Source organism: Perca fluviatilis, chromosome 1, assembly GCF_010015445.1.
Source record: "Perca fluviatilis chromosome 1, GENO_Pfluv_1.0, whole genome shotgun sequence".
In the NCBI taxonomy this organism is placed as follows: Eukaryota; Metazoa; Chordata; class Actinopteri; order Perciformes; family Percidae; genus Perca; species Perca fluviatilis.
In genome coordinates, this window is record NC_053112.1 from 33177438 (window position 1) to 33200160 (window position 22723).

Consider the following 22723-nt stretch of genomic DNA (forward strand, 5'->3'; position numbering starts at 1 on the left):
GTGGCATTGATTAAAAAAAAAATAATAATAAAAAAAAATGATTAGTATTCTATCCTCACACAACAAATCTAAAAAAAAATATTTTTTGGGGGTTATTTATTTATTATAACATTCCTGCTACAAAAGATGTTTGCATGTCTGTGTTCTAGTTCACTCTTCACTCTGACCACAGGCAGCTGCCCATAAAATGATGGATTTTGTATACATTAATACTGAGTGGCCTTCACTGTATGTAAGCAGGTGTATCCACCAATTTACTTTTCTATATAAACCTTTTCTTGGGCTGGTTCCTCCTTACCTATTTACATACGACCTGTGCTCTCGTGAAGTCAGTTCCCTCAAATTAGGATGAAGTTTGGTAGAAAAAAAGCTTATACATAACTTGTTCCACCTGATAGATTGTACTGAACAACTTAGTAAATAGTACATTTTAAAGGATCTAGAAACAGCACTTCTCGTTTTGCTCCATATTTATCGCTTTAACTTAATTTAGATAGTTTTGACAAGTAAAAAACCCATGTATGTGTCTTAATTGACTATTTTTATTTTGTAGGGTTGGAGGGGCATTTTTCCCTTATTTAGATCCCTGAAAATTAGGGTTGGGTACCGAAACTCGGTGCCAATAGGGAACAGGTGCCGACGTAAACGGTAGTAACGAGACTGAATAAGAACGAAAGTTTCGGTGCCTCATTTCGGTGCTTGACTTTACACTACACCTGACAGCATGTAACGTTAGCCTACCTTTAGCTAGCAGCTGGATTAAACACCGGTAAAATGCTGACAGCTAACGTTAAACAGTGTAAAGTGTGACTATTTCACTGTGGAGGACTTCAACAGCGGGATGTAACAGTCTGCACTGCAGCGCAGCAGCAGCTGCCGTTGTCGGAATTCATAGATATAGTGTATGTTTATATGGTCGGAATTAAACAACAGACGGTGCGTTCACTTGCAGCTGCCATTGTCGGAATTAAACAACACAGACAACAAAATACCCTTTTCCCATCTGGGGTTCAACAGCAATTTACTGTTGAAATAAGTTATTGTTATTGTTATAGTTATTACATTATTATTAAATCTTTAATTTTGACCATGGCCTTAGCAATAAACAAGTCACTGACTGTTGTTTACTACCCTTATTTTTTTTCTTCTTCTTTTTTTTTTACTTTATTGAAAAGTACCGGTTCAGGCACCGGCACCGTTTTAAAAGTATCGATTTAGCACCGGAATCGAAAAAAAAAAAAACGATACCCAACCCTACTGAAAATAGACTTCACCTAATGTAACAAATAACGAAACGTCATTTAAAAAAGAAAGTAATCCAACAGTCAAGACTTTTTAGATGCAGACCTTGTGACCACTGTACGGCAATAAATGAATGACCATAGGATATTATGCTAAATAGGGCTGTACCGAATAGTTCGAAGCTCAATCAACATTCGTATGCATCGCTAGGGTGGGGCGATTGGCCGAATACATCGCCTGTTGTTTTTTGGGGCCGAATTTTGTCCTTTTGTTTTGCTAATTTAAAGGTCTGCCTCCGAAGAACGAGCTGCCTGCTGGGCAGCAACTCTCACTTGGCTCTCACAAAGAGGTCACCAATGGCAGAGAGAGACAGTCTATTTTCAAAATCTACTCTGTGAATTATGGGTTTATTTAGACCAAACCAGAGTTGGTGATTGTTAGAACAGTGAAAAGACTAACCAAGACTGTTTTGGGCCATTGACCAAAAAAGCTAAGAGAGCAAACTTTCCGCTCAAGCACATCTCCCAGCAGAAACTATGGGGGTGGGGGGTGGGGGTAGGGGTGTCATAAAATATGACGACAGACGTCATATGAGGAAGTGAAACCATTTTGTACTACAGTTACTCCCAAAAAGATGTCGGATACTTTTTAAGTTCCTGTTTTCACCTTAATAAGTACATGCAATGACAAAATATTCTTGTTTGTGTCTAGAATCAAGAGACCGAATATACACAATTTAACTTGAATGAGAATGAGTTTGTAAACTCTATAGTTTTGATTAGAACTCAACTCTTTAGTTCATGCATGGCGATGATGACCTTGTTTTCCTTTTCCTTTTAAGTCCCTTACTCTGTCAGACAAAGCCACTTCATAGCCTCATGAATGGCGGCATGGTGGCTCGGTGGTCACAGCAAGTAGGCACTGCTGAGTACTGTGTTGGATCCCCGGTCCGGGCAGGGCCTTTCTGTGTGGAGTTTGCACGTTCTCCCTGTGTTTGTGTGGGTTTCTTCCAGGTGCTCCTGCTAGTACCCCTCAACGGGTACCACTGCTCCTAATTAGTTAGGATTGGTTAAATGCAGAGGATATATTCCTTGTATATGTAAAACTTTACTTTTCAAATAAAGGAAATATTATAATATTTTCATTTGATTTAACATGAGGTGATGCGAGGTGATGGGATGTTCTATAATGTGACGTGATGTCAGCCTCTCAAGTGTGGGAACAGTGATAAAAGGCTGCTGAGTGCATACTGTACATGTGCAGTATGCGAGCGACTGAGTGAGTTGAAAAGACTGTCAGCTGATAATGGAGGCTGACACACACACATTCACACACACATGCGCGCGCTTGCACCCTCGCACACACATATGCAACCTCTTCTACAGTCATTTAGATCATTGCTTAAGGACTAATCAAATTATTTCTACCTTCTGACAACACAAAGCTGAAATGTTAAGGTTTAACTGGAAAAAACCATAAACCTACAGAGCTTTTTCTGTCACCACAGAGTTAAGAGGTCAGTAACTCACCTCGCTCTTGTCTTTGGAGCGAGCAGTGCTCTTGCCGTTGCTGGCTGTCTCCCTGGCCGGAACCACACTTATCTGTTGTATTGGCATGCTGATGTTTCTAGGCAACACTCTGGTATTACTCCCACAGTTTTCCCAGCACGCCGCGCCTTCCTGTCCTCCGATTTGCGTCCCTGCGCGTGATCTGCTGTCCCATCCACGAGCCGCTTTTAGGGAAAAGGGACAGCTCTCCGGGATCGCTTTCCTTAATCAGCCCAATCCAGATCACCAAGAGAAACGGAGATGGGATCAGGTCACCGTGGCAACAGGAAGACAGCTCTGGAAATGGTTGGGTGTGAAGTCGTCATGACGACTGGGAAACTACTCAACAGTGCGCACCACTTCCTCCTCCTCCTCCTGTTCCCTCGTGCTGAGAGAGACGTGGAGAGGAAGAGTTGAGATGGAGCCGAGCAGTACACAAGGAGACAAGGCAAATGTGTGTTGTAGAGGCGTGCGTGCGCGCATGTGTGTGTGTGTGTGTGTGTCTCGGAGGGGCGGAGCCAGGATTTTGTCGTGCTTGCTGGGTAATAAGCATAAGGTCCACAAGGATTAGGGCTTAGACTAACCTCAATCTCCTCCTCTGACCAGTGGTGCTGCTAATAAGCTTATGCAAGTTGTTCACATGGACAGCAGCACACACACACACACACACACACACACACACACACAGCCAATAGCCTGATTGTTCAGGGACTTCCTGCTGAGAAACAATGTGTCGATAGATGTTTAGCCACCTTATTTCTTCTGTCATGTTAAAGGAATAAAGGCACATTAGTCGTCTGACTGGCCATGAGGTGAAAAACCTACACAACCATATCAGTGTCTTCACAGAATGTGTGTGTAGGTGTGTGTGTTTGTGGTGGTGATCGTGTAATCCTATTTGAAATAGTCTTAGGTCATGAGGATTATGATTGATATAACTTGAAAATGGGTGACTTAAGGTGATAACGAAAGTGCAGCCGCTGACTGAGATGAAGAGGCAAACAAACTCAAGTGGTAAATTTCTCCTTAGATGTGCACAAGGCAATGACCACTTCACAGTATTTTTTTTTTTTTAAGTTAAAATATTCAAGGGGCTTCCAAGATGCATAATCAAGATGATTTGAATAAATTACAAATCAAATGCATTCCCGCTGCAACTGGAATTTTAAACCAGATTGTGTTGTTTTCTTCCCTTCACTTTTTTATTATTAGTATTATTATTCGGCTTATTATGAAATCGGCTTTACAAATACACTACTGGTCAAAAGTTTTAGAACACCCCAATTTTTCTAGTTTTTCACTGAAATTTTAGCAGTTCAAGTCCAATGAATAGCTTGAAATGGTACAAAGGTAAGTGGTGAACTGCCTGAGGTTAAAAAAAAAAGTAAGGTTACCCAAAACTGAAAAATAATGTACATTTCAGAATTTTACAAAAAGGCCTTTTTCAGGGAACAAGAAATGGGTTAACAACATAAAGCTGTTCTGCAGCAATGGAGGTTGATCAAGCTTTGAAAGTTGGTGCTACCAATTCCCACATGTGTTCCAATTGGACAACCCCCTCTATTTGTATAAAAGTATTGTTGGAACACACTGTGGTACCGTACCCTCGTGAGCATTATTTGAACAGTATTGTACTGCAGAAAGTAGTGTGTTGCCATAAAAATAGCGGGGAAAAGGCAATTAACAATGGAAGAGAGACAGACCATCGTAACACTTAAGAATGTTGGTCTTTCCTACAGAGAAATTGCGAAGAAAGTCAAGGTGTCAGTGAGTACAGTATTCTTCACCATCAAAAGGCACTTAGTAACTTGGGGAAACTCTGACAGGAAGAGGTCTGGCAGACCCAAAGCCACAACAGAATCAGAAGACAAGTTTCTGAGAGTCAACAGCTTGCGTGATAGGCGGCTCACAGGACAACAGCTTCAAGCACAGCTTAATAGTGGTCGTAATAAGCAAGTCATCACGCAGGATTTTTGTACGCCGTTGAGTAGGCGAAATGATGGTTCCTCAGTGTGTGACATCAACTGTCAAACATGGAGGAGGATGCGTGATGGTCTGGGGCTGTTTTGCTGGATCCACGGTCGATGATTTGTACAGAGTGAAAGGCACCCTGAACCAAAATGGCTACCACAGCATTGTGCATCGCCATGCAGTACCCTCTGGTATGCGCCTAGTTGGTCAGGGGTTCATCCTACAGCAAGATAATGACCCAAAACATAAGTCCAAGCTATGCCAGAACTACCTTAGCAAAAAAGAACAAGATGGTAAGCTTAAAAACATGGAGTGGCCAGCACAGTCACCAGACTTAAACCCCATTGAGCTGGTTTGGGATGAACTGGACAGAAAAGTGAAAGCAAAGCAACCTACAAGTGCCACACATTTATGGGAACCTCTGCAACAGAGTTGGGAAGAACTTTCTGAAGAATATTTGATTTCCATTGTAGAAAGAATGCCATGAGTGTGTTCAGCTGTTATATCTGCCAAAGGGGGCTACTTTGATGAGTCAAAATTTAGAATACATTTTGGTTTATAAATTGATTCCATGATTTCTTTTTTAACTTAAATTATTTATTTGTTCTATTCTTTCATTTCAGAGTACAATAAGACATTGAACTGCATGAATTTCAATAAAAACCTGGAAAAATTGGGGTGTTCTAAAACTTTTGACCAGTAGTGTACATTTCATCCATGTCATCAAGGTACGAGTTTTATAGGCGGGACTATGAAGGGAAAGGTCATCTTCTTGTGCCAAAGCAAGAACAATGTAGAAAGAAGACTTGCCACAAAAATGGCGTCAATCGACATATTTGTTTGATTTGAAAGCTCAAGCCAACTGTTGAAGAATCTCTACCACAGTGGACAATAAAGTCACAATGTATTGTATCGTAAAAAAGCAGCAGCAGCAGCCTTGTTTTCAACAAGCACAAATTAGAGAAGTTCTCAAATATGTGTCCCAGATAACATATGCAAACCCACATGCTTTTCTCTCTCACACACACACACACACACACACACACACACACACACACACACACACACACACACACACACACACACACACAAACACACACACACACACACACGCAAGCATTTAATCGCATTGGAAATAGGGAAGTCAGAACCCACTTGCTTTGTGGTCATCACACTTGTGGAACGCAAAGCTTTAATTCTTTTAAACATGGATCTAGAGAAGGTTTGTTTGATAAGAAGATGAGTAGGGGGTTTCAGATGTCATATTGATTTGTTCCATTGCAACAGGGACAGCTACCACATCCTGCAATGAAAACCATAAAGCCACTTGAGCTTTATCTTTCACAGAAAAGTTTCACTTTCAGAAAGTCGGAATGTAGTCACAAACGTTTTTAAACTCAACTATCTCCCCTTTTTCCCAAGTAAAGCAAATACTCCACCTGAGAGCAATATCATAAATCTTAAAATTAATAAATTAATAAATTGGGAGCTTCTACTTATAACACACACACGGCGCAAGCCCATTAATAATTAGGGTTAATATGATCTCACTTGAACTTGAAAGGGGATGTGTTAGTTTGCTCTTCACAGGTCTTGCAAGTCTGTGAAGAGACAGAGGGTGTGTGTGTTTGTCATGTGTCATGAAGCTGCTGTGTGATGGTCAACATCTGAATGCTCCAGTAACATACCCTGGGTAAGTGTTTTATCCTAATTTTGATTCAGTGTGTCATGGGAAGAGATGTCACCTTTGTGGGAAAACAGATTTTACAGATGAAACGTTCACAGCTGCGGCAGCGGGTGAAGATGGCATCTCCATTTACTGAGCTGGAGGTGTCGACGATCATGTTCTCTCTCCTGGTGTTCGCCCTCTTCACACTCACTGGGATGCTCAATGAGGAGCGTGCATGCACGAATGGTACGACTGCAAACACACACACAGATTTTGTACATTTAGTTATTTTACAGACACTTGTTATTTACTCCATACGGAAAACTAAGCTATGAGAATCTCATGTGTTGCTTAACTTAACTTTTACACAGTGCACTTTGCATTTGTGTTATCAAGGGACTTAGTATCCCGTGATTACTGCCACTTATATACATTTGTAATATGGATGGGGAAAAAAACAGAAACACCTCTGACTGTACATGCAGTTTATAACCTAGTTAAAACTAATGCAGTTAATACAACAGTGCTGCAATACATCCTCCCCTCATGAAAGTTATAATGTTCCGTTTTCGTGGAAATTGTTTTGGAGAGGTGTTGATTCAATTTAATGATTATTTTGAAGGCTGAAGTATTGTTGTGTCAAAAGACAGGTATTCATATTCAAGGCATTCACCTTTTCAACTTCTTTCCAAGACAAAACACCAGCAGGGGGCAATAAAGTGCATGCATTGTGGAACCCATCACTAGCTTGTTTCCCTGGGGAACATTTATACTGGTGTTACCTGTTACTGGTATACCATTGTGATAGCAGGTGGTGAAATGTTTGGTGAAGAAAAAAGCTTCACTGGAATTCCTTCATGGAAGAGGAGACCCACATTCAGCTCATTTGGGATTCTGGAGACGCAACCGGTAGAACAATGGACATTGTTGTATAAAATTGTTGCCAGGTTATCAACCTACTGCTAACCTGCTACTAACTAACCAACTAACTGACTAACTGGAATTAAATAAAAGAAGTCAGAAGAAAATTGAGTTGTCCCTTGCGTCCTTCAGTCCTTAAAGAGGCCTTTTTCAAGTTTGGGCAAAGAGCTGAAGTGTGAACCATACACAACTTGACAAGTATGTACGTCTACCCTCATTAATATAAATGTGGGGTAGAAAATGGAGTATAATACAATGTAATTCTGCAGTACGCAGAGCAATTGTATTACACTGCATTAGTTTTAGCAAGGTATACAGTACAGTACTATCACACTGGCAATGGAGGAATGGTATATACTGAAAATATTTTTGTGCAAAACAATAAACACATCCTACAATATCTCTCAATATAGTTACAGCACTACAAACTACAACCTCAAAGATTATAGTGTGATTAGATAAAAATGTATCTGAATTATGGAGGTTTATTCATGACACCAGCCATGAACAGACCGCATACAATTTATGAGGTATAAAATAAGTCATGTATAGAATAACAAATATACTGTATTTAAAAATCTGTAGAATAATGTTAATTTCAAGGTCTGCTTAGTAGCGTTTTGCTTTTGTTTCAAATACATCATAGATTTATATTATATGAGACTCTAAACAGCACAAATAATTGCTACCATTTTCTATCCATCAGAGACAAAGAAAAAGCCACAAAGTGAGGAGGTGATCGTCTGACTCCAGACGAGGTTCATGACTAAGAATGTAAAGCTTCAGAGGGCAACAGCAGTCCCTTTCTTCCTGTTCAGTGCCTTATAAGGACATGTCAGCCAAAGACTTGTGTGTGTGTGTGTGTGTGTGTGTGTAAGAGTGTGTCATCAGTTACCAGAACAAAGTCTAAATAGTGACCGCTGAACATGTGTGTACATTATTATAGGATCCAGTGTTGCTCGATTCAGGATGAGGCACAAAGGAGTGGCCTAGATGTTACACTGTAAAAGAAAAAGTCAATAAACAAACCTGCTTCAACAAACTGTTCAAAGACAGTATCTCGTGCCTGCTTTCTTTGCTCTTTGCAAGTGTGTGTATATGAAGACACACAGAAGTGCTTTTATTTTGATCTTTAGATCTGAAAAAAAAACTGCTGTGATACTTCCTACAGGTAAGTCCCAAAACCCTGTACCTACCTTTTCTTGTTTAATTTCGCTGTTGGATTTACTAAACAGGAAATATGCCTCAAACAAAGGTCATCTCTGACTGAGGTCTACAGCTACAGAAAATCCAGGTCAGAATCAAAAGGTGGGCTGGAAGGATTAGAGTGAGATCTCAAATTCTGCAGGAATGAGGCGTCTTGTCAGGGATCAAAGGGTGGAGCTTGTGTGAATGAGCAGATCTACAGCAGCAAGAAAAATGTGTGAATCTCAGGCCATAAGATTCATTCATTATATAAAACCGCATGGTTCAACGTAATGAAACCTGCTAATGTATTCATGAATGCCTCTTTAAAATTTCACTGAAGCTCCTGACCTTTTACTGCAGTTCTTTTATTGTTGTTCATGAGAATATTTGTGTTTATATATTCATACTGTGATAACTTTATGGTTAACAGTAAAATGTACTCAACGTTATGAAAATGAAAAATTATCATTGAAGTAAACTTCTTTTTCTTTGATTTCAACACTGACTGTTTTATTCATGCCTCCAATTGCACTGGTCACTAATATTATGATTCTAAAGTGCTTTCCTAACTTTGTGATTCCTAAACACAGCATCTGATTCTGCACCGTTTCAGGCTAAAAGTAACCAAGAATCGAGGATTTTGCAACAAAATGTGCCATAAAGCTCCGTCCAGACCAGGAAGAACTATTATTATTCTTGTTGTGAACAGAAACTAATTTTGAGTTTTAATACAGTAGACTGATACAACCCAGTACGACAAAGAGTACTGTAGGTACACTGTAGAGCATGAGTCATTATAAACCAACAGCTGACTGAAGGAACATTTACAGTAACGAGGGTGTAAGGCCCTCTGCTGGAAGTTACATGCTACTGCACCTCAAGCTGTGTGTAAACAGTATTGCTTTGAAAATAGTTTTTTTCATCTACGTAATGCAAAACCATGGCGTTTGTGCTGACCAGTAAATTCATTTTAGTATGTGGATAATGTGTATTTTAAGATGGCAATAATTTGTAGTTTCACAATCAATTACAAAATTTGTTACAAACAACACAGAGCACATGGTTTTGGAAAGTTATTTCCATGAATTATACTGCTATGCTTAGTGCTTCCTCTGAGATACGTACAAATCCTACTGCCTTTGCAAGAATAGCAGACACCTAGTATTGGTCCTATCTCTGTGCTTTGCTTTCTATAGAAAGTGCCTGCTCTTTAGCCCCATCTGCTGTTTTCATAAAATATCACATTGATGCTTCATTAAATTCCACTGAAAAGAGACCAGGCAGGTTGAGCCAAAGTAAAAAACTAGAAAAAGCACAATTTGAGAAGAGACTTGATGCCTTTCTCTATGTCCTTTGTATCTACTGATGTGTATGGCCAGAAATCCACAAAATCAAACCAGAGGTGGCTGGGTTAGCTCAGTTGATAGAGCAGGCGCACATATATAGAGGGTTAAGGCCGTTTTATGCTTCTGCTTCGAATCAACGGCGTACCCCCACAGACCCCTCTGCGTCTACGCCGGACCCTATGCTGTAGCCTGACGTGCACCTCTCGAACAATGTAACTACACGGTGCAGCGACACACGTCGCTTGGCCGTGGCTGTGTAGCGTTGCATTTCCCCCCCCGACTCATTTCCTGGTTGTCCTTCTCCATAAACAACATGAAAACAAGGAGAGGGTTAACTTTTCATGCTAGATTTCCCACCGTGATCAGAAAGCACAGGGGAGACACTTTGTTTCTCTCACTATACTAGAGTTGGTACTCACTCCAAAGCTAATCGCCGTCTCACCTCTCTCTCGCTTTCACACCGCTCTATCACAGACTACACACACGCCCCTTTACCCCGCACAAAGCATAAACATCAGGCGACACGTATTGCATTACGGTAAAGTTCTTTGTGGGGGCCTCCGCAGAACCATAAAACAGGCTTTACTCCTCAACACAGCAGCTGTGGGTTCGACTCCGACCTGCGGCCCTTTGCTGCCCTTTCTCTCTCCCCTTTCATGTCTTCTCTTCTCTCCTGTGGAACTAAAGGCCTAAAATGCCCTCAAAAAAGTTTTCCAAACCAGAGTATGGACACTTGGTTCGTGTGTCCAGAGAAGCCGTCATGTCTGGGTTAGGATTTCACAAACCAAGTGACTTTTGGCCCCTGAAGCCCTATTGGGGCAACATCCTGAGGGATTAGAGGCTGCTCCCTGTTGAGTTTGCCCCTTGACCCCTGAGCCCTCCGTCACTCCTCCACAGTCAGCCGTCTAGTTGCCAACGGGGAGGGGAGGAGGCGCTCCAGAATAAAGGCTAGGTTAACCACCCTATCCTATCTTTTTCTTCACTAATGCAGAAGAAAAAGAAAAGAAAAAAAACGCCCGGCTTATTTGTGTGATGTGTCCTGATGGTTCATACTATTAGTTTGTGTATTGGGTGTTCACTGCTGTTCATGTGTATATGTATCTATTGGGGTCTGTATTGGGCAATCTGAGATAAAGGGTCTCAAGAGTAATTAAGCCCTGGTTGGCTGCGGCCCTCATTAACACTGACGACCTTTATGGCATGACAACAGACCTACTATCACTCCAACGATGGCCAACGAACTGACCCATCAGATCATAATCAACACTCATACACAGACCCACTGGACTACACCTCAAATTTTTTTTACAACATGGCACATAACAACTCTGCTATTTATTCTTTCACCTACACTCTCATTTGTATGGACTAGAATGAGTCAGTTTGTACCTATAGTCAATACAACTTGGGCTCTCGCAATTTGTTTAGTTGGTTATGATAATATTCTACTCACAAAAAGTAACATCACTACAACAGGTCGAGCGGAGCAACAAACACAATCTTTCAAGACAGAATCAAAAACATTTCACTAAAACAAGTGACAAAAAGAAAAACTTCAGTTAAAAATAGATGCTTCCATACATGGTCCATGGGGTCTGATGTGTGTGAAAATGATGTGGGCAATATGGATAAAATCCATCACCTATTATTTTGCAGATTTAGTCTCGATTAATCGTTCTATAAATCAGTTTCTAACATCAGAAAATAGAAATGTCTTTCACAAGTTTTCAGACCCAAAAGTGTCTTTAAATTTGCTTATTGTGTCTTATCAACAGTTCAAAACCCAATTTATTATGATATAAAACAGAGGAAAGTAGCAAATGATCACATTTGGTTGGAAGTAGTGAGTTTTGATTTATTGATTTGTCGACTGACTAATCTACACTACCGGTCAAAAGTTTTAGAACCCCCCAATTTTTTTAGTTTTTTATTGAAATTTTAGCAGTTAAAGTCCAATGAATAGCTTGAAATGGTACAAAGGTAAGTGGTGAACTGCCTGAGGTTAAAAAAAAAGTAAGGTTACCCAAAACTGAAAAATAATGTACATTTCAGAATTTTACAAAAAGGCCTTTTTCAGGGAACAAGAAATGGGTTAACAACGTAAAGCTGTTCTGCAGCAATGGAGGTTGATCAAGCTTTGAAAGTTGGTGCTACCAATTCCCACAGGTGTTCCAACTTTTCTGGATTACTTACAACCCCCTCTGTTTGTATAAAAGTATTGTTGGAACACACTGTGGTACCGTACCCTCGTGAGCATTATTTGAACAGTATTGTACTGCAGAAAGTACAAGGCAATTAACAATGGAAGAGAGACAGACCATCATAACACTTAAGAATGTTGGTCTTTCCTACAGAGAAATTGCGAAGAAAGTCAAGGTGTCAGTGAGTACAGTATTCTTCACCATCAAAAGGCACTTAGAAACTGGGGGAAACTATGACAGGAAGAGGTCTGGCAGACCCAAAGCCACAACAGAATCAGAAGACAAGTTTCTGAGAGTCAACAGCTTGCGTGATAGGCGGCTCACAGGACAACAGCTTCAAGCACAGCTTAATAGTGGCTGTAATAAGCAAGTCTCAGTTTCAACTATAAAGAGAAGACTTCGAGCTGCAGGTTTGATAGGTCGAGTTGCAGCAAGAAAGCCATTGCTAAGACGTCAGAATAAGAAAAAGAGGCTTGCCTGGGCCAAGAAACACTGCCAATGGACTACTGAAGACTGGAAGAAGGTGTTATGGACTGATAAATCAAAATTTGAAATCTTTGGTTCATCACGCAGGATTTTTGTACGCCGAGTAGGCGAAAGGATGGTTCCTCAGTGTGTAACATCAACTGTCAAACATGGACGAAGAAGCGTGATGGTCTGGGGCTGTTTTGCTGGATCCAGGGTCGGTGATTTGTACAGAGTGAAAGGCACCCTGAACCAAAATGGCTACCACAGCATTGTGCAGCGCCATGCAGTACCCTCTGGTATGCACCAGGTTGGTCAGGGGTTCATCCTACAGCAAGATAATGACCCAAAACATAAGTCCAAGCTATGCCAGAACTACCTTAGCAAAAAAGAACAAGATGGTAAGCTTAAAAACATGGAGTGGCCAGCACAGTCACCAGACTTAAACCCAATTGAGCTGGTTTGGAATGAACTGGACAGAAAGTGCCACACATTTATGGGAACTTCTGCAACAGAGTTGGGAAGAACTTTCTGAAGAATATTTGATTTCCATTGTAGAAAGAATGCCACGAGTGTGTTCAGCTGTTATATCTGCCAAAGGGGGCTACTTTAATGAGTCAAAAAATTAGAATACATTTTGGTTTAAAAATTAATTTCATGATTTCTTTTTTAACTTAAATTGTTCATTTGTTCTATTCTTTCATTTCAGAATACAATAAGACATGGAACTGCATGAATTTCAATAAAAATCTGGAAAAATTGGGGTGTTTTGACCAGTAGTGTATTAAATGGGTTATTGTTTCAGTTCTAGTTCCAATACCAGGAAAACTACCTTATTTTGAGAAATATAAACATGCAAAATATTAATTTCAATCTAGATCTTCTACTTCTCTAAAGAATAAGTAAACAGTATAGGAATAGGAATCTCTAGGAATCTGAGGAGACGTTCAATGCCAACTTTCAGTACTTCAGTTTTAAATACTCTGACACAGATATATCATCCGGTTTCAGCTTCTCCAATGTGAGGATTTGCTGCTTTTCTACATTTCACATTATTATGAACTGAATATATGTAAATGGGACAAAACAACGCATCTGAAGACTTCCCCTTCGACTCTTGAAAATTGTGATGGGCATTATTTTAATCATTTGATAGGGTAAACACATTTGGTGGAAACAATTTGGTCAGTACTGAAGTTCAGTACCCAACACTAATTATCACACACCACAGAACAACCCTTTAGTGCAGCCCTGCCAAGGTACTGAAGCAGTTTAATAGGAGGTTGCCCTCTGTGTGAGTGTCTCTCTTTCTCTCATCGGGAAGTGTTTGAGCAGGCTGGGTAATCTCTGTAAAGACGTATAATCCCCGGGGAGAGCAAATATTACAACACGCTCTACTCAGTCACACAGAAAATCTGGTGGGGAGAATTTGGTACAATTGACTTGTTTTTGTTTTGAAGCAGACTGATCTCATGTAAATTGCGTATGTATGACACGCCAATTTGTATGCCATTATTGGCTTGTTATAAAGACGCATACTTGCTTTTTAGCGTGTTTATCAATGCCGTTTGGCCTCCATTGACTTACATTACCTTTTTACGATTGCGTGTGAATTCACGCCATAGGGAGTAGTATGAAACGGCAAAAATCTGCATAGGGAGGTTGGTCGGGGTGGTTTTCCTAAACCCAACCCCATTCTTCTTTTCCTAAAGTCAACCGTCGCTTTCTTCTTTTACTAAAGCCAACCCCGTTTTTCTTTTCCTAAACCCAACGGTTCTTCTTTTCCTAAACTCAACCGTAGCTTTCTTCTTGCGATAATACGGCAAGACGGCAATAACACGCCACGTGGCATGTATGTTTACATCCGCTGTATACAGCATAGACATACAGTGGCTTGAAAAAGTATTCATACCCCTTGAACTTTTCCACATTTTGTCATGTTACAACCACAAATGTAAACTTATTTCATTGGGATTTTATGTGATAGACCAACACTAAGTGGCGCATAATTGTGAAGTGGAAGGAAAATGATACATGGTTTTAAATTTTTTTTCAAATAAAAAACTGAAAAGTGTGGAGTGCAAAAGTATTCAGCCCCCTTTAATCTGATAGCCCTCAATAAAATCCAGTGCAACCAATTGCCTTCAGAAGTCACCTAATTAGTAAATAGAGTAAATAAAGAGTCCAGCGGTGTGTAATCTAATCTCAGTATAAATACAGCTGTTCTGTGAAGGCCTCAGAGCTTTGTTAGAGTGAACAAACAGCATCATGAAGCCCAAGGAACATACCAGACAGGTCAGGGATAAAGTTGTGAAGTTTAAAGCAGGGTTAGGTTATAAATAAATATCCCAAGCTTTGAACATCTCACGGAGCACTGTTCAAGCCATTATTCGAAAATGGAAAGAGTATGGCAAAACTGAAAACCTACCAAGACATGGCCGTCCACGTAAACTGACAAGCCGGGCAAGGAGAGCATTGATCAGAGAAGCAGCCAAGAGGCCCATGGTAACTCTGGAGGAGCTGCAGAGATCCACAGCTCAGGTGGGAGAATCTGTCCACAGGACAACTATTAGTTGTGCACTCCACAAATCGGGCCTTTATGGAAGAGTGGCAAGAAGAAAGCCATTGTTGAAAGAAAGCCATAAAAAGTCCCGTTTGCAGTTTGCCACAAGCCATGTGAGGGACACAGCAAACGTGGAGGAAGGTGCTCTGGTCAGATGACACCAAAATTGAAGTTTTTGGCCTAAATGCTAAACGCTTTGTATAGCGGAAAACTAACGCTGCACATCACCCAGAACACACCATCCCCACCGTGAAACATGGCGGTGGCAGCATCATACTGTGGGGGTGCTTTTCTTCAGCAGGGACAGGGAAAATGGTCCGAGTTGACTGGAAGATGGATGGAGCCAAATACAGGGCAATCTTAGAAGAAAACCTGTTAGAGTCTGCAAAAGACTTGAGACTGGAGCGGAGGTTCAGCTTCCAGCAGGACAGCGACCCTAAACATACAGCCAGAACTACAATGGAATGGCTTAGATCAAAGCATATTCATGTGTTAGAATGGCCCAGTCAAAGTCCAGACCTAAATCCAATTGAGAATCTCTGGCAAGACTTGAAACGTGCTGTTCACAGATGCTTTCCATCCAATCTGACTGAGCTTGAGCTATTTTGCACAAAAATTTCAGTCTCTAGATGTGCAAAGCTGGTAGAGACATACCCCAAAAGACTTGCAGCTGTAATTGTAGCGAAAGGTGTTTCTACAAAGTATTGACTCAGGGGGGCTGAATACTTTTGCACGCCACACTTTTCAGTTTTTTATTTGTAAAAAAAATTTGAAAACCATGTATCATTTTCCTTCCACTTCACAATTATGCGCCACTTAGTGTTGGTCTATCACATAAAATCCCAATAAAATACGTTTACATTTGTGGTTGTAACGTGACAAAATGTGGAAAAGTTCAAGGGGTATGAATACTTTTTCAAGCCACTGTACATGTGGATAGCTCAAAATGCGTACAGATAACACACCACTTGGCTTAAGAAAGTCTGCGTGTATGTTTACGCGTAGTTATGATACCACGTTGAGGGCAGATAGAAAGATATAGAGAGAAACTAAGATTTGCCAGCAGTTGGATGCAGTGGATACCCGGTGGCTCTGAATGACAATTGAAAGAACATCAGCATATTCAAATAGGAAAAAAAAGACAGTGGCAGCTGATATGCAAAGCGCAGCTGCCCACAGAAACAAACTACATACCCTTTGCTGAAGTGTTTGCAGCAGGATGAATGTGTGTGTACGTTAGTGTGTGTGTGTTTGTGTTTGTACAATTTCTGTCATTTCAAGCAACATTTTTGGAAACACCAAAAAGCAATAAAGGCAAAATTTTCAAAGACATTATGACAATGATACATACAGACACACGCAACTAAGAAAACCCACAAACGGAGAGACTCTTTTTGGCCTCTTTCATCTATTTTTGAGGGCTAAAGAGAGCTGACGGTCCTGCTGCTTTTCAAATCCTCATTCACATGTAATGGCTGACATTTCATCTTAATGTGTTAATTCATCCGGGAACCATCACCTTATCGTGGTGGAGGTGTGTCCCTATGAACCTGAGGGCTGTGTTGTCTGGAGCCTGGTGCTCCTGGTAGGGTCTCCCAAGGCAAAGTGGTCTCAGGTGAGTGGGCAGACAAAGAATGGTTAAAAAAACCTATGATTCAATGAGGAAGAGGTAGCGTTACCCTGCCCGGAGGAAGTCCGGGGCCCCCGTCTGGAGCCAGGCCCAGATGGAGGGCTCGCCAGCGAGTGGCCGGGTTTGCCACGGAGCCCGGCCGAGCACAACCTGAAGAAGCAACGTGGACCTTCCCTCTCCATCCCATGGGCCCACCACGCTGCTCCACGGGTGGTCAGGGGCCTCGACGGACCAGACCTGGGCGGCAGAGGCTGGCTCTGGGGACCTGGAATGTCTCTCTGTGGGAAAGGAGCCAGAATGTGCGCGGGAGGTGGAGTGCTACCAATTAGATCTGGTGGGGCTTACCTCTACGCACAGTCTCGGCTCTGGAACCATACTCCTGGATAGGGGTTGGACTCTTTTCTTCTCTGGAGTTGCCCAGGCGCCAGGCAGGTGTGGGGATACTCACAAGCCCGTGGCCGGGCGCCGCTACGTTGGAGTTCACCCTGGTGGACAAGAGGGTCGCCTCCTCCCCAGGCCTGTGGGTTGTGGGGGGGAAAACTCTGACTGTTGTTTGTGCATATGCACCAAACAAAAGCTCGGAGTATTCGGCCTTCTTAGAGACCTTTAATGGAGTCCTACATGGGGCTCCAGTGGGGGTCTCCATAGTTCTGCTGGGGGACTTCAACACGCACGTGGGCAATCATGGAGACACCTGGAGAGGCGTGATTGGGAGGAACGGCCTCCCTGATCTAAACCCGAGTGGTCGTTATTGGACTTCGGTGCTAGTCATGGATTGTCTATAACGAACACCATGTTTGAACATAGGGATGCTCATAAGTGTACTTGGTACTAGAGCACCCTACGCCAAAGGTCAATGATCGATTTTATAATCGCATCTTCTGATCTGAGGCCGCTAGTTTTGGATACTCGGGTGAAGAGAGGGGCGGAGCTGTCAACCGATCACCATCTGGTGGTGAGTTGGGTCAGGGGGTGGGGGAAGACTTTGGACAATTCTGGTAAGCCCAAACTGGTAGCGAGGTTAAACTGGGAACGTCTGGAGGAGGCCCCTGTCCGACAGACTTTCAACTCACACCTCCGGCGGAGCTTTTCGTGCATCCCTGTGGAGGCTGGGAGCATTGAACCCGAGTGGACAATGCTGAAGCTGCGGCGGGGAGCTGTGGTCTTAAGTGCCTCAAGGGGCGGTAACCCACAAACACGTGGTGGACACCGGTGGTCAGGGAAGCCGTCCGATAGGTTATCCCCGAGGACTCCGGAGGCAGTTGCAGGGTACCGAAGGGCTGCAGCCCTGCCGTGAAAGAGGCAAAGCAGCGGGTGTGGGAGAAGTTTCAGAGAAGTTTCAGAGAAGTTTCGGAGAAGGACTTTCGGTCGGCACCAAGGTGCTTCTGGAAAACCATTCGCCGCCTCAAGAGGGGGAAGCGGGGAACCATCCAAGCTGTGTACAGTAAGGAAGGGAAGCTGTTGACCTCAACTGAGGAGGTAATAGGGTGGTGTAAGGAGCCCTTGAGGAACTCCTAAATCCAACTAATACGTCCTCTATGTTAGAGGCAGAGATGGAGGATGATGGGGGATTGTCGTTAATTTTCCTGGTGGAAGTTACTGAGGTAGTCAAACAACTTTCGTCCAGAAATGCTGAAAGCTCTGGGTGTGGAGGGGCTGTCTTAGATGGCATGCCTCTTCAACATCGCGTGGAAGTTTGGGACAGTGCCTAAGGAGTGGCAGACCGGGGTGGTGGTTGCCCTGTTCAAAAACGGTGACCAAAGGGTGTGTGCCAATTACAGGGGTATCACACTTCTCAGCCTCCCTGGTAAAGTCTACTCCAAGGTGCTGGAAAGGAGGGTTTGGCCGATAGTTGAAACTCAGATTGAAGAGGAATAATACGGATTCCATCCTGGTCGTGGAACAACGGACCAGCTCTTCACTCTCGCAAGGATCCTGAAGGGAGCCTGGAAGTATGCCCATCCGGTCTAGACTTGTTTTGTGGATCTGGAAAAGGCATACGACCGGGTCCCCCGGGAGATACTGTGGGAGGTGCTGCAGGAGTATGGGGTGAGGGGGTCCAATCTCAGGGCCATCCAATCTCTGTATGACCAAAGGAAGAGCTGTGTCCGGGTTCTCGGGCAGTAAGTCAGAGTCGTTTCAGGTGAGGGTTGGCCTCCACCAGGGCTGCGCTTTGTCACCAATCCTGTTTGTGATATTCATGGACAGGATATCAAAGTGTAGTCGGGGTAGGGAGGGGTTGCAGTTTGGTGGGCCGGGGATCTCATCGCTGCTTTTTGCAGATGATGTGGTCCTGATGGCATCATCGGCCTGTGACCTTCAGCACTCACTGGATCGGTTTGCAGTCGAGTGTGAAGCGGCTGGGATGAGGATCAGCACCTGTATATCTGAGGCCATGGTTCTTAGCAAGACTCATTCCAGGTAGGGAATGAGTCCTTACCAGAAGTGAAGAAGTTCAAATACCTTGGAGTCTTGTTCGCGAGTAAGGGGACAAAAGCGGGAGATTGGTCAGAGAATCGGCGCAGCGGGGGCAGTATTACATTCACTTTATCGCACCGTTGTGACGAAAAGAGAGCTGAGCCAGAAGGCAAAGCTCTCTCGAGATCCAGGGCACAAATGGCCAAAATGGGTTTCCTCAGGAGGGTGGCTGGCTTCTCCCTTAGAGACATAGAGACACTCAGTCATCTGTGAGGAACTCGGAGTAGAGCTGCTGCTCCTTTGCATCGAAAGGAGCCAGTTGAGGTGGTTTGGGCATCTGGTAAGGATGCCCCCTGGGGAAGGAACTTTGGTGGAACGTGTACATTCCAAAGTTGTTTTAGTCGTGCAACAGAAAGCTCAGATTGGAAAGATAGTCTAGCTAGCTGTCTGGATTTACTCTGCAGAGATCTGAGGAGCAGTTAACCATAGTCGTCATAAATCCACCGGAGTTTAGAATGCCAACACAAAGAAAGCGTAAGGTAATGGACACCCGGCCAAAAAAAGGACATCAGGCGAAATTTTTGGCAGCAACGGAGCAATCCCGAAAATGGAAAGTCAGGGATATAGACTACCGCAGAGCTAATGCCAAGTGACCTGGTTTACCTGCTGCAGGAAAATCCCCTGGTATACCACCAACTGACAACCTGCATGAGAAGTAGGGCTGGGTATTGTTATTTCAATACTAGTGCAGATACAATAGCAGAGCACTTGTACCAATACATATTTGATACCTTACTTTAAAAAATGTAGTTTTCTACAAAACCAATTTTTTTTTAAGCAAAAGGGGCCATATTTCTCAAATGTTGAATGTTGTATAAACACAAGTAGCTGTTCATAAACCTTTCCTCAACAAATTAGTCTAAACATTTTTTAAATCAGGAACTATGTGATGAAAGAATAGGTAAACAAATTATACATCTGACAAGTCATTTGATTCCAGATTATCTTCCAATACTTAAAAAAAAAAAAAGTACTGTTTTTTTTTTAACATGGTCTCTTTTATTTTCAAAAATAACAAGCAAACACACTCGAAATAGTCAAATCAAGTTCCTGTCCATACAAACAACCCAAATAGTTCCCAAGTGCCTCCCACCCACATGTACTGGACCCCGACAACTTTCCATGTATCCAGACATACTCAGATATGAGTCTGCAGATTCATACAAATATAATTCAAATATCTAAGTAAATAAAAGAAAAAGACATCAATAAATAATAATAAAAAAAATATATATATATATATATATATATATATATATATATACATATATACACATACACACATACACACATACATACACACACACATATACACAAAAAAAAAGTATGCAAACACAATTGGGTTACATAGATATGCTAGTAGCTGCCACACCTTCTACAAAGGAAATAAAAGGCTGCCAAATTATATAGAATTTTCTAGTGGACCCTCTTACAGTGTATCTAATTTTTTCTAAGTGAACATAACTCATAACCTCCCTGATCCATTGGCCATATGTTGGGGGGCGTACATCTTTCCATTTAAACAGGATAAGCCTCCTAGCCAACAAAGAGCAGAAGGCCATCATGTTTAGGTGGCGCCCAGAAAGGGTGGCATCTATCGGAGCCACACCAAACAATGAAATCAACGGAGATGGGTGTACTGTTGTTCCACATATTTCGGAGAATGCCTCAAAGATGGACTGCCAGAAATTATGCAGCTTAGGGCACAACCAAAACATGTGTAGTAGTGTGGCAGGAGCCTGTCTGCACCGATCACACGTAGGATCAATACCCGTCTTAATTTTAGACAATCTATCCTTGGTCCAATGAAGACGGTGCACTATTTTAAACTGAACCACAGCATGTCTGAGGCATATAGAGGAAGAGTAGATACGGTGTACAATTTTGTGCCAGATTTCTTCTGAAATCGCTTCTTCTAGATCTGACTCCCATTTAATTTTAAGGCAATCAAGACTATTCATGTTATACGTATTGAGTAATGTATAAATTCTGCCTATTACTTGTTTTATGTTAACTTCACATTTTAAAATTGTTTCAAGCAGAGATTCAGAAGGGCTCAGTGGGAAACAGTCAGAGTTAGAGGCCACAAAACCTCTAAGCTGCAGATACCTGAAGAAATGCGATTTATGAAGACCATACTTCTGTTGCAATTGTACAAAACTGGCAAATCTATTCCCAATGTAGAGGTCAGATAATGTACCTATCCCATTTCTTGCCCAGACATTAAAAGCTTCATCCATCATTGATGGGACAAACATATGGTTCTTTATCAACGGTGCAACAAGTGAAAGATCAGTGAGATTAAAGGTTCTTCTAAACTGGTTCCATGTTTTAATTGAATGGATAACAACTGGATTAGTGGTGAAGGCTGAGATTGGCTGTTTGAAAGGTAATTTGGAACATAATAAAGCTGCTGGGGAGGTTGATCCAATGGATGACCTCTCTAACACCATCCAATCAGTACTATTGACATCCGTAAAATTTCTCAACCAATACAGTAGTACTCTTATATTAGCAGCCCAATAGTAATACATAAAATTTGGAAGTGCCATACCTCCCATTGTAATATATTTTTATTAATCCTGGGCTGCCTTTTATGCCATATAAAGGATGTAATCTGACTGTTTAAGCCAGAAAAAAAAGATTTTGTTAGATAGAGAGGTAGACATTGAAACAAATATAAGAACTTAGGAAGAATATTCATCTTAATCGTGTTGATCCTCCCTCCTAAGGAGAGAGGCAGAGGGTCCCACCGCTCAAGGTCTTGTTTAAGTCTACTTAAGAGAGGATGATAATTAGCCTTAAAAAGATCCTTGTGGCTACGTGTGACCCATATACCTAGATATTTAATTTTTTTAGGACTAAATTTAAAAGGGGTTAACCCAAAATATGATCTGTCTACAGAAGAAATAGGCATAAGTTCACTTTTCTGAAAGTTAACTTTATAACCAGATAATTTTCCGAACTTTGTGAGTAGACTCAATAGTTCAGGAAGACTGGAGAGGGGGTCCGATATGTACAATAACATGTCATCTGCATAAAGTGACACTTTATGCTCTGAACCCGCCCGGTGTATCCCCTTGATGGTGGGGCACTGCTTCAGGGCTAATGCGAGTGGCTCAAGTGCAACGGCAAATAAAAGTGGTGAAAGAGGACACCCCTGCCTCGTGCCCCGCTTCAGCTCAAAGTAGGTGGATAAGTTATTATTGGTGCGTAGTGCAGCCACTGGGAGCGTATAGGAGTCTAATCCAGGAGATGAATATTGGGGCCAAAATGAAACGCTTCTAAAGTCTTGAAAATATAGTCCCACTCCACCCCTGAGTCAAACGCTTTTTCAGCGTCGAGGGATAACATCACTTCAGTGTTGCCAGGATCGTGCGGAGTGGGATAATATAGAATATTAAATAGACGCCTAATATTGAAAAAGGAATAACGATTCTTTATAAATCCTGTCTGATCAGACGAAATAATAGAGGAGATAATGTTTTCAAGACGACGCGCC

At 42.1% G+C, this 22723-nt stretch overlaps 1 protein-coding gene and 1 long non-coding RNA gene across 5 annotated transcripts in view; one reads left to right on the forward strand and one right to left on the reverse strand.

Moving 5' to 3' along the window:
• The window catches only part of march1 (membrane-associated ring finger (C3HC4) 1), a 45151-nt gene that overhangs the window by 17445 nt on the left and 4983 nt on the right, over positions 1 to 22723 (reverse strand). For 2 of the 4 annotated variants that reach the window (XM_039785992.1, XM_039785913.1), the window contains exon 2: positions 6506 to 6681. In XM_039785992.1, the coding sequence (XP_039641926.1) occupies positions 6506 to 6681 (176 nt within the window). Of the gene's footprint in view, positions 1 to 2771; positions 3303 to 6505; positions 6682 to 22723 lie in introns of those variants that run through there. The other 2 variants (XM_039786085.1, XM_039786166.1) reach the window with 2 other exon arrangements.
• LOC120549553 lies at positions 6338 to 8401 on the forward strand. Its single transcript, XR_005637406.1, has 3 exons — positions 6338 to 6453; positions 6546 to 6675; positions 8057 to 8401. It is a non-coding gene; the product is annotated as an uncharacterized LOC120549553 (long non-coding RNA).